The 12,276-nt window shown below is 40.4% G+C and overlaps 1 protein-coding gene across 1 annotated transcript in view; it reads left to right on the top strand.

Annotated features, from left to right (window-relative positions):
- LOC115380245 (titin-like) overlaps positions 1-12,276 on the top strand; it is a 228,925-nt gene that overhangs the window by 76,488 nt on the left and 140,161 nt on the right. The window contains 8 exon segments of the mRNA XM_030081336.1: positions 2,120-2,194; positions 2,432-2,515; positions 2,869-3,117; positions 3,365-3,679; positions 4,607-4,699; positions 5,039-5,686; positions 6,380-6,631; positions 9,017-9,157. Coding sequence (XP_029937196.1) covers positions 2,120-2,194; positions 2,432-2,515; positions 2,869-3,117; positions 3,365-3,679; positions 4,607-4,699; positions 5,039-5,686; positions 6,380-6,631; positions 9,017-9,157 — 1,857 coding nt within the window.

The raw sequence follows: 12,276 nt of genomic DNA, 5'->3' as shown, positions 1-12,276 counted from the left end.
CTGAGTATTCCTATCACTATGAAGAGGAGGTGGAGGTGGAGCAGAGAGGTATGTCTTATATTTCTGCTTTGTCACTCAAGCTTAATATTCTCCATCACCATCAATCCTCCAAGCAGATATTGGCAAAAAAAAAAAAAAAAAAAAAAAAGTAAGATTCAGATTTGTAAAGAAATGGAAAAAATGCTTCATTTGTTTCCCAAAATCCAGCAAAGCTCAAGTTTGCCCAAATCTGCCTCTCACATCCATCATAATATTGTTCATAAGAAGACATGATGTGGATTAAAAATATACACATACATGCCGTTAACCAAATCATTTAACTGCACACAGTTCACTTTTGTTTTTTTCCATCTTCCTGTCCACGTGCCCACCATGTGAGGCAGGTGGACGTTGGTTTTTACACCATCTTCCTAACATCCCTCCTTTTCCCATCCCATCTTCCATCTCTCCATCAGTGTGCACACTGTCTAACTACCTGTTTGTCATGTCGTCATTTCACATTCTGACGTGGTAATCTTGTCACTTGGTGGTTTCGGTGAACCGATGGACATGATAATAACCAGAGTGACAGGATACCAGCCGTCCACATGTGAAATGACAGTGTGTCTCCGTCACTGTTCACCGGCTCATCACGTTGTCGTCTTCTGTCACTCTTGTGGTTATCATTCCCCTCAGTTGAGTATCAAAGCTGGACAGAGGAGACAGTAACACAGCAGGTGGCCATCACTAAAGGTATCATCTCTGCACCTGTAGAACCTGCATCTTATAATCCTTAGGAAGGTTTTGGAGTAGTTGTAACACTTCCAGCAACAGAGTCCTGTTCATTTGTTTGTCTGTTACTACCTCTGTGTATGTGTGTGTTTGTGTGTGTGTGTGTGTGTGTGTGTGTGTTTGAGCCACTCTTTGAAACGTACGGTATCTTGACATTACCTTGGCTCTCTCTGAATGTGTGTGTTTTGTTAGTTCAACATCTGTTTTCGTGTGTCTGTGTACAGATCTGTCTCATTTCCTCAGTGATGATTTTGTTTGTCGTTGGTTGTAACTTCGCTCGGTTCCTCTGTGTTTCCTGGCATTTGCCGACTGTGGTGATGAACTTGGGTGTTTCTTGTTGTCTCAGCAGTTGCCAGAGTTCCCGTCGAGGAGACAGTGGAGACAGTGAAAATAGCCATGAGGGAGGAAGTCCCAACCAAAGGTACTGGAGTGCTGCCTGTCCAACCCGGCTTTGCACATTGTCCCAGCAAAGACACCAATAAGCTCGTCCACTAAAATCTTCACCATCTGGTGAAACTAAAAACACCCTCTGGTGTCTTTAGTTGTCCTTGTGCCATAGTTGTCTGGACATGGCCAGCACTTTTTCTTGGTCTTTGTTTATAAAATAACTGTTTATATCTATATTTTAATAATTTTGCTGTCCATATTGTGATTGCAGTAACTGCTGTTGTTGCTTTTTGTCTGGCTGTTGTTGTATACGTTTCTTGTGCTTCCATGCACAACTTCTCTTTTAACCTAACCAGTGAGATTACTAACACCGCAAGTGAATCCTGAAGCTCTTATTACGTATTGTTGGTTTGTGTTAACATTTACTGTTCCTTTATGTTTTAGTGTGAGACTCTCTGTAACAGGCGCAGCTGCTTACTGTCCGTCCCTGTTGTCCGTCGTCTTCTGTTGTGCTTCCTTGCTTTATGTGCAAATGTGCAACGTCTCTCTTTGCTGAAGCCACACAAAGCTAACACAGTAAGTGTCTTTTAAGTTCCTGAAGCTCTGAAGAAGCCTGAGGAGAAGCCTACGCCAGCTGTGAAGGAGCCCTCACCGCCTAAAGGTACCAACATGTCTCTGGTGTTCATGTGTCCAATAATTTATTCATTTGTTTGTATCTGGTGTCATTCAGAGCATTAATACTCAGTTATAACGACTTGCCAGTTTGTTATTTACTCCTTTAAAAACTGTACAGTGTATGTAAATGTTGTCTTGTGTTTTATAGTACACACGTTAACTTGATCTATCTTCACAGTCTAATGTTTTATCTTGCCAAAAGTTACAGTCATTTAACTGGCAGTGTGTTAATCAGCTCTGAGAAAGGACAAATTCACTGAACTTTACTGAAATTTTAAAGTACCAGAAGCCAAAAAGCCAGTAGAGGAGAAGGTTTCTGCAGTTACTGTCCCAGAGAAGAAGGAACCTCCTGCTCCCAAAGGTAGAGCTCTCTTTATAATAAACTATGACTGACGTTGATCTTTCTTTTTCATGGTTGATGTCTATTTTGATGTCTTAATCTTATTAGGATGTGATTTGACTTTTGTACATCCACTGCACGTCAGTTTTGTAGTTCTGTATCTTTTTATATGTGTTGTCTTGTGTACTTTATTGATGGGTATAACAAATTTTGTACTCTGTCTTGATGTGATTGTTAACTTTAAATATGTCTTATAAGAACCAGAGGAGGCAAAGAAGCCCGCTGCCAAGCCTGCCGCTGCTCCCTCTCCGCCCACAGAGAAGACAGAAGTGCCAAAGAAAGGTACTTGATGCTATTCATCTTGTTGTGCCATGTCTTACCCGACTTTCTCAATGCCATCTTATCTCTTTTGATAGCCATGTCCCTTCTCTTCTCACCTCTTGATGATGTCTTCTGTATATGTCATAATGTTATGCCAGCTCTAGTCTTCTGTAATTTTGGATTTGTGTTGTTCTGTGCAGTGTGTCTCCATATCTGTAATATGTTTCCTACTTTCTTTTAAACTTCTCTGGTCAAATCTTATCCCAGTCTGTTGTTTGTAGTGTTGGGCTTAATCTCCTGTTTTCAAAGCTTCTTTATAACTTTGACAATCTTGATAAGCTTTTAGCTAATACCACCGTCTCTGTTACCTGAAGATGAGCGCAAGCCTCAGGTGCCAGCAGAGCCTAAAGTGGCACCTGCAGCTAAGCCTGAACCCGAACCCAAACCCAAACCTAAAGCTGAACCTGAACCCAAGCCTCAGGCCAAAGCGGCTCCCAAAGCAGAACCTGAACCCAAAGCGGCTCCCAAGGCAGAACCTGAACCCAAAGCGGCTCCCAAAGCAGAGCCAGTGCCGGAAGAAAAGCCAGTGCCAATGAAGAAGCCAGTGACTCCACCATCCAAAGGTATTTCCTCTCTAGTTTGGACGTGTTTGCTTTGTCTTTTGTTGAGTTCTTTAAATCCTGAAGTAGCAGCACATGTTTATTATCTAACTGTATTACTAGTTTATATGTTTATCTTGTCCTGAGTGTTTGTATGGCTTTACTGTGTTTGTGTAGCTTCTAACATGGAAGCGAATCTTTTCATTTGTGAGCACCTGTATAAACGTGCTTTCTCTGCAAATAACTAAATCAATGTACATGTTACTTTAAGTACCTGAAGAGGCTCCAAAGGCAGAGCTGGAACAGATCAAGCCTAAAAAAGCAGTAGTCAAACCAGAACCAGAGGTCCAAAAACCAGAAGCAGGACTAAAGAAAGCCAAACCAGAGGTTCCCAAACCTGAGCCTGCTGTGTTGAAACCAGAGCCTGCCATCCCCAAACCAGAACCCACTGTTCCAAAAGCTGAACAGAAGCTTCCAGAAACAGTGAAGAAAAAAGCAGAGCCTGAAGTAAAAATACCAGAGCCTGCGGTCTCGAAACCAGAACCAACAAAAGTGAAGCCAGAGCCAACACCAGCACCAAAGAAAGGTATCTGGCATCCCTCACCAGAGAGACAGCTGTGGAGTTTTTCTTAATCTTCTTAATGCTGCCTTCCATCTAGAACTCATCCTTAGTGATTTATATCTGACTGCTTGTGTGACTAAGCTATTGATGATTATTGTGATTTTTTTTTTTGGTTTTGTTGTTTGCGCTAGCAAACTCCTTAACTCTTAAATATTTGGAAATCTGGTGGCTTTTAATATATTCCCCACTTTTGTCGCTAAGGACAATCTCTGTTTGATCAAGTTTGTCTTATTTTTTGTTGTTTTTTAACTCTCCTTTACAACTAACAGGACTAGCCATATTCGTAATATGTTGCTCAGTTGTTTTACTTGTGTGTCTTTTCTAACATGGAGCCCATCCAAATTCATAGAAGCTGCATGATTGTATAGCTTGTCTATGTTTCTCCTAGTCTTATATATTCAAATATCTGACGAATGGCATGTTCTCGCATGTTAAAAGTGCCAGAAGCACCAACAAAAAAGGAGGTGGTTACACCTCAGTCACCAACTACAGCACAACAGAAAGTGGACAGAGAGGAAGTGACACCTGTAAAGAAACCTGTGGCAGCTCAAGGTACTGGACCATTGAAGCTCAGCAGGCTGTCAATGCTCCCTGTTCCCACCAAACCCTTCCCATAAAAACCTAAAATCTTGAACTGACATCTCTGGCCTCTCTAATGTGTGGGTCAGTTTTGTGTGATAATGTCTAACATCTAACCTCTGGTGCACAGAGTTGTGTTGTTAGTGATGGGGCTGAACACTGTTGTTGTTTGTCAATTGCTGACTTGTCATAGTTGTCTTTTTGCTGTTGTGCACTCGTTAGAGTGTAGGTTTTGTTCATCTGTAACAATACTCTTCAACTTATTTACATACATGTAAGACTTAAAATGAACTTAAATGGTCCTCTTTTAAGTTCCCGTGGAAGAAAAAGTACCAGAGTTTCCAAAAGCAGCCAAGAAGCCAGAAACCGTTGTTGTTCCTCCCAAAGAAGAGTCCCCTAAGAAAGGTATATTAATGATTCTAATGTATTTTACTCAGTCACAAGCTGACCGTTTGGTTCTTCTGTTAGGTTCTTCTGTCTTGTGTGTTGTCATCTAAGTCTGTTCAAAGTTTAAATAAGTGGGATTACCTTACTCAAATCACAGTGATATGCTGAAATTCTATAATTTCCTTTAATAACAAATTGACATTGGTTAAGAAAAGGATTACTTTTTCATTTCAAAGTAGATAATTTGAGTAAAGTCTTCACCGCTCTGTCTGACCTGTTGTAATTTGTGCGGCAGCACATTTTACTATCCTATATAGTCATGTCTTGTGTATGCTTGTTTGTCATACCTTCTTAAAGCAATGAAGCCCAAACCAAAACTCGTACCTGAAGAGGTGCAAGGGAGAGAACCTGAAAAAATATCTCAGAGGGTTTCTGATGAAGTTCCTCGTCAGCTAGCTGAGAGGGTAGTGGAGAAAGAAACTGAGAGGGTGCCTGATAAAATACCTGAGAGGGTACCTGAGAAGAGGCCTCCAGGAAAGGCTGAGGTAACCCTTCAGAGGGAAGTAGAAAAGGTTCCTGAGAAGGTCCCTGAGAAGTTAAAGGCACCTGAAAGGATGGTGGAGGAAATTCCTGAGAGGGTTCCTCAAAAAACACCTGAAAAAGTACCTGACAAGGTTCCAGAAAAACTACCCGAGAAGAAAATACCAGAGAAGATTCCTGAGAGGAAGCCTGAAAAGGTACCTCAGGTTGCGGAGGTAGAGACAATTCCTGAAAAGAAGCTTCCTCAGAGTGTGCCTGTGGAGGTTGAGGAGGTAGAAGCTTGGAGGGTACCCCAGAAGAAACCTGTGAAGACAGCTGAGCAACAGGTATCTGAGATACCAACAGAGAAGATACCTGAGAAGAAAGCAGTCCCTGCAAGGATTCCAGATATAACACCTGAGAAGGTGCCACAGGAGATCCCTGAGGCAAAACCTAAAAGGCAGATAGAGGAAGCTCTTCCTAAAGGTATTATTGAGGCAGACCTCAACACATTCTTTATATCTTCTTATCTGCGTTGAGAATTGGTGACAGTCCATTTGTAGCACTGATTCATGTGCCAAATGTCACTATATTTTGCTGTAGAAACAGTAATATATGGTAGATATTATACAAGACAGTGTATTGATGAATATTCATAACAGACACGGAAAAAGTGGCAATTTAATAAAAGCTGAACTCTTTACACTTCAAAAGCTACAGCATAAACTTACATCCCTCTTATACATTTTAGTGTCTGTTTTGTCTTTCTCAGTGTATGCTGGTTACTTTGTAATTTTGTGTGTTTATATGTTAAATGTCTAAATTCTTTATCTTGTATATGCTGTCTTGAGCTAAAAGCTGATTCATTCTTTCAAGAAGTAGAGGCAAAGAAGATTGACAAGAGCCTGCCAACCGCTAAATTCCCTGAAGAAGAGAAAAAAGTCTCTTCACGAGAACAAGGTACTGAACAGCTCAAAATAACGGAGCACTCTTACTGCATCATAATCTTAATCCTTCATGATAATACACAACAGGTGGATTATCTACCCCCAACGTTAGCCTTTTTCTTCTCTGTGTTGTCTCTTATAACCCCAATGCTTGACTTTGTGTTGTGTTTTGTTATCATCTCTTGGCACTGCCCGATGGTGCCTTTTCTTCAAAACATCTTTGCACTTCAAGTGACTACCAGTCTTGTCAAGATCGAGCAAAGAAAAGGAGCTCAGAAGACACAGGATGTTTATTTTGTGACAGAGAGAGTTTCCCCCTCAGAGGAGGTCTGGGAACATGAAGATGTGGTGGAAGAATACGCTGAAGTGTCTTATGAGGACGAAGAGGCGTTTGTGGGCAAGAGTATTGTGTCCCTGTCAGAAACAGACATTATTAGCACAACAGAAATACCTAGCCAAACACATGAAAAGTCTGAACTGAGAGGTGAGATATCTGTTATTGATGTTTCAAAGAGGAAAGATATCAGGGTAACTAAGCAAAAAATAGCACCCAAAACTAAGGAAGTATTTGTAGAAGAACAAAGAAAAGTCACCACAGTGCAGGAACCAACTAAACCAAAAGCTAAAATTGAAGAGGAGTTCTTTGTAAGGAAGATTGATTCACCCATGGAAATTATAGATGAGAGGAAAGACAGTACAGAAAAACATGCAACAGAAACAAAAGAGGTTCCCACACAACAGGCTGTTGTAAAAGTCAAGAGCAGAGAAGTGTCTGTCACAACAAAATCTGTTCCTGATAGACAGCAGCTAACAGAGACTGACAGTAGACCTCTACATCCTCACAGGACAGATAAATTCATCACAGAGAGTGTAGAAATTACAACTAAATTGTCTGAAAGTAAACAGGAGATTCCCACTGAGACAGAAGGCAAGCCTAAAGGAGAAGTCCCTACCCAGAGGAAAGTGGAGCATATTAAAAAACAAGAGAAGTCTAAAGTAGAGACACTGCATATTGAGACAGGTGCAAGGAAACAAGAAACAGCTTATTCTGAGTTGAAGTTAGAATCATCTGAACAGGCACCAGAGGAAAAGTCGTATGTTGCAAGAGATATCCAATCACAGAAACACACCAAAGACATTTCCTCAAAAGAGAAAATTATAGCTAGGAAACCAATTAGACAAGAGCCAACAGAAGGAAAAGATGTGACTAGAGAAATGGCATATGAAAAGCCTTTGGTTGAAGAAGATATTGACAAGCCTAAGAGAGAGCAGGGATTAGCAAAAACTGTGGAAACTACTTCATTTGAAGAAGTACAGTTAGTTAAATTAAAGGATATTCCGGCAAAGAAAGCCATAGAGAAGAAAGAAACTCAACACCTAGAAACTGTACGAAGGGCCTCAGCGACATCTGTAACAGAGATCACATACAAAGAATCATTTATTGATCGTGATGCAGAGATTATTCCAGATACTCCAGTGAGAGACGAAATCAAAGAAACTCCAGTTGAAAAAATCCAGCCAAAACAAGTCACAGTTAAAGACAGACCTGCCAAAGTTATTCCTACAAAGGTGCAAGTGGTAGACAAGAAAACAGCCAGACAGGAGCAGGCCGAACTAAAAGAACCGATAATTCCCAACTCCGGTAAAGATGAAATTAGAGTGGTGGAAGCAATTTCAGTAAAGAAACAGGAACTCCCAGAAAAGAAGGGAGAGGAGAGGCTTAAATCTGATGACATAACCAATAAAGCACAAGAGAGCAAAACCAAACCTGTGACAATAGTCACCTCCAAATCCAAAACTGAAGCTGTTGGTAAGAGAATGATAGTACAAGAGACTGTGTTAATTAAAGAAAGTAAAGATACCACGGTCAAGCCAAAAGTTATTGAACAAGACATTCAGTATGAACCAGCTCCTGCAGAAACATACCAAGAACAAGAGGAGACTACCATCAGGCACTGGGACTCACATACTGAAGAAACTTACACTGAATCTCCTGAATCTTACGTTGAAGAAAGATCCAAAGAAGTCCCACCTCAGAGAGTGGATACCATGCAGAGAGAAGAAGATGAAGCTCGAGCTGAAACAAAACCCTTCCCTTCAAAGCCAGCTGAGAAGAAAAGAGTTTCTGCTAAAGGATCTTACAAAGGTATAGAGAGAGAGTCTTACATGTCATGTTTTTCTTCATCATTTTCACCTCCATCTTAACTCTTTCATCATCACTCATTGTTTGGGAGTTGAGGAACCTCCACAGAGAAGCTTTTTATCCAGTCTGCTTTCCAGTTTGACAGTGTCATGTTCTCAACTCATTAGTAATGCAAATCATCCACCTGTGTGGTTTCTCACATTCCGTCATTTGCGTGTGTTTTTTGTGGTCTTGAAAAAACAAGCACTCTTTTAGTATTTCGTGGGTACATCAGACTGTGTGTTTGTATTGTTTGTCAGCTGTTTGTCTGTAAAAGTCACGCTTTTATCCTTTAGTTATTCACTATCTTGAGTAAATAAAATACTGATTATTCTTTAAAGAACCAGAGGCCAAGGCCAAGAAGATTCCCGGGAAAGTTCCGGCTGCTTCTGAAACTGAGCCTGACATGTTGGTAAAAGGAACGAGACCTGAGAGAGGTACAACAGCACTTTTTCCTGAAGTGTTCAAAATGCCTAGTATGCTTGACAGTACACACTGTCATCCTCCATGATGATAGAACACCACAGATTAATTATCTACTACTGTTACCCTCTTATCTCTGTTGTCTCTTTTAACCCCAATTGTTGTTTTTTTGTGTTGTTTGTTTTTTTCCCCTAATCTCTTGGCACCGCTGAATGGTGCTTTCTCTTCATACCTCTTAAAATCTTCAATCTCAAACAACAACAGATCTTGTCAAGATCACAGGGAAGACACAGGAAGTTCATTATGTTACAGAGAAAGTTCCTTCTGCAGAGGAACATGAAGACGTGGTAGAAGAAAACGCTTCAGTGTCTTATGAAGATGAGGAGGACATTGTGGGCAAGAGGAGTACACCGTTGTCGCGAGGAGACATTTTAAGAACAGTAGAAGTACCTGATCGAAACGATGAAGTGTCTGAACGAAGTAGTGAGATATCTGTTACTGATGTGTCAAAGAAGAGGGCTCCTAGGGGAACAAAATCTACAATCATCCCAAAAATTAAAGAAAAGGTTATCGAGGAAAGTGAATCTAAGAAGCAGGCTACCAAACAAAAACAAAAAGCTCTTAAAGAACTCTTATTCAGGAAAATTGATTCTCCAACAGAGGATGTTATTGTTGACAGTACAGATACGTCATGTTTGGGAATATCATCAGACATAGAAGAAGTTCCCAAAGAACATGAGGAAGTGAGTATAAGCAACAAAAAGAAATCTGAGAGTAAAGAAATTTCAAACAAATCACAGATACCTCAGGCCCAACAGCAGGTCACAGAGTTTCAAGAACTGACTGCTGACAGAGAGGTTGGCTCAAAATCCCAGAGTCCTCAGAGGAGGGATGAAATCACCACACAGGGACTTGAAGGAAAACCTAAATTATCAGTCAGAAAACCTGAGCTGTCCAAAACAACAGATAGTGAGCCTTCAAGAAAAACCTATCTCCAGAGGAAAGGCAAAGTGACTTCCACTGAACAAAGACAAGCAGAACCTCGACAAGTTGAAGAACAGGCCACAGGTATACATGACAGGGAGGTAACACGTAAAGAACTATTAGCGGAAGATACTCCGGAAAAGTATATTAAATCTAAAAAAATTGTTGGTCGCAATCCAGCAAGAAAAGAGGGAATAGAGTTAGAAACCATTCATTCAAAGTATGAATTATCACCCTCAGAAAAAGCACACAACTTAGCTAATAAAACCCAGGAGATCACAACTGAATCCAGCTTGTCAAAAGTAACGTCCATCAAAAACATACTAGCCAAAGTTGCCCCTATGGAAGGAACAACGGAGATGAAATCCACATGCAGTGAAACTTCACCCACAGAGACAGCACAGATGTCATCTAAAAGTAAGGAGACTAAAGAAACCAAGTCTACAATAGGTGCAGCTGAAGACAAATCTGCTAAATTTACTGCTGTTGTGGGACAAAAAGCAGCAAAACAAGAACAAAGTAAACAAGAGAGACAAAACCGGTTAAATGTCGTTGCAGTTAAAGATGAATCTGCTAAAGATACTGAAACAGAGGCCTTAGTAACACCTGTGACAGAGGTTATGTCTAACAAATCATTGATAGAGCCCTCTACTAAAACTGATGAAACTGTCAGAGACAATGAAGCTGTGAAGGAGGAAATCCACAAGTCAAAGGGAATTTCTAAAATGAAAGCTATACCTCTGAAAGAGACGCAACAGAAGTTACCTAAAAAGAAAGAAGACATTACTGCAAAGACAGTCACAGTAAAAGACACAAATTCTAAAATAATTACTATTGAGGAGATGGAAACAAAGCAGAAACAGGTAGAAAGTAAGGCTGACGTAAGCTACACAGAGTCAGCGGTAGGTCAAGATGCCCCTGATAAAATGTGTAGAACCGCAGAGAGCATATCTCACAAGGAGGAAGCAGCCCAAAAAGAGACAGGACAGAGGTTAGCCAAACGTGAAGAGATTACAGTTGAAAATGTTGCGCCAACGGTAGACACGTTTAAAGATAAAACTATTAAAACTGTTGTCATAGAAGAGAGGAAACCAACAACACATAAACAAATCCAAGGAAAACACTCAGATACAGCTGCAGTTCAGGTAACAGTTAAAGAAGCAGAAAATGTGGAAGGCATCGCAGAAGCTCATGCTGAAACAAAAAGATCTGCCAGAGACAGCACAGGAACAAAAGAACAAGTTAAGACCAAAGGCATGCTTGCAAAGAAGGAAAGAGATGAGATCAAGGTTAAACACATCCAGTCAAAAATGGTCAAAGACAAATTTGCTAAACCTGCTCCTTCTGAAGCAATAAATCAGCACCAAACTGAAATAAATGAATTACTTGCAACAGGGACAGAATCAATCCCTGAAGAACTACATGAGACCAAAAATTTTGTCACAGTTAGAGATAAAACTTCCACAGTTACTCCAATAGAAGAGAAGGAACTAACAACACAGGAACAACTTGAAACAAAGGGTGTTGGTACACCTGCAGTGGACAAAACATTTAAAGAGTGGAGAGAGGAGGAATTGTTTGAAGATTTTTCTAAAACAAAAGAATTTGTTGAAGACCAGGCAACAACCAGCGAGGAAATTGATAAGACAGAGAGAGGACAGAAGTTTTCCAAACCAAAAGAGATCACAGTTGACAAAGCAGGTCAGCAGGTTCAGCCAAAGGTTGTCAAAGAAAAACAGACCGGAAAAACTTTCAAAGCTGAAGAGCAGAGAGAACATGTTTCTCACCAGAAAGATGCAGCCCAAAAAGAGAAAAGGCAGAAGACCACCAGAATGTCAGAGATTGCAGATGAAGGTGAGGTCCAGTCACAGGAAGAGAAAATTAAAGATAAAACAGCCAGAGTTACTCCAACTGAAGAGCAGAAAACAAGACCAGAACAGCAGGAAGGAAAACCTTCATTTGCACCCGTGAGTGACAAAACATCTAAAGAATTCATAATAGAAGATGCTCCAGAAAAACCTACTAAGACCAACGAAATAGACAGAGAAAAAGAGAGAATTGATGAGTCAGAAGCTGAGAGAGGACAAGAGTTACCAAACACTGATGACATTACAAATGAAAAAGTCCAGTCAGTGGTAGACAAAATTAAAGACAAAAGAGCCAAAGTTACTCCAACTGAAGAGAAGAAACCAACACAGGAACAAATTAAAGTAAAACCAACAGTTTCTCCAGAGATGGAGGTAACAGAGGTTGCAGATAAAGAAATCCAGTCACAGGTATCACAGGTAGTGACAATTAAAGATAAAACTGCCACAGTTATTCTAACTCAAGACCAAAGGGTAAAACAGGAACAAATTCAAATGAAGACTTTAGTTGCACCTGTGAAGGATGAAACATCGAAAGAGTTTATAAAGGAAGAAAAACCTGCTGAGACCAAAGAACTAGTCAGACACCATGCAAAAGCTGCAGATGAAGCTGACATGGCAGTGAGTATTTCTCCAAAGAAATTGGAATCTCCAAAAGAGAGAGGACAGAGGTTT

Source organism: Myripristis murdjan, chromosome 21 (genome assembly GCF_902150065.1).
Source record: "Myripristis murdjan chromosome 21, fMyrMur1.1, whole genome shotgun sequence".
In the NCBI taxonomy this organism is placed as follows: Eukaryota; Metazoa; Chordata; class Actinopteri; order Holocentriformes; family Holocentridae; genus Myripristis; species Myripristis murdjan.
The sequence above is the reverse complement of the archived record's forward strand: the minus strand, read 5'-3'. Positions and strand labels throughout refer to the sequence as shown.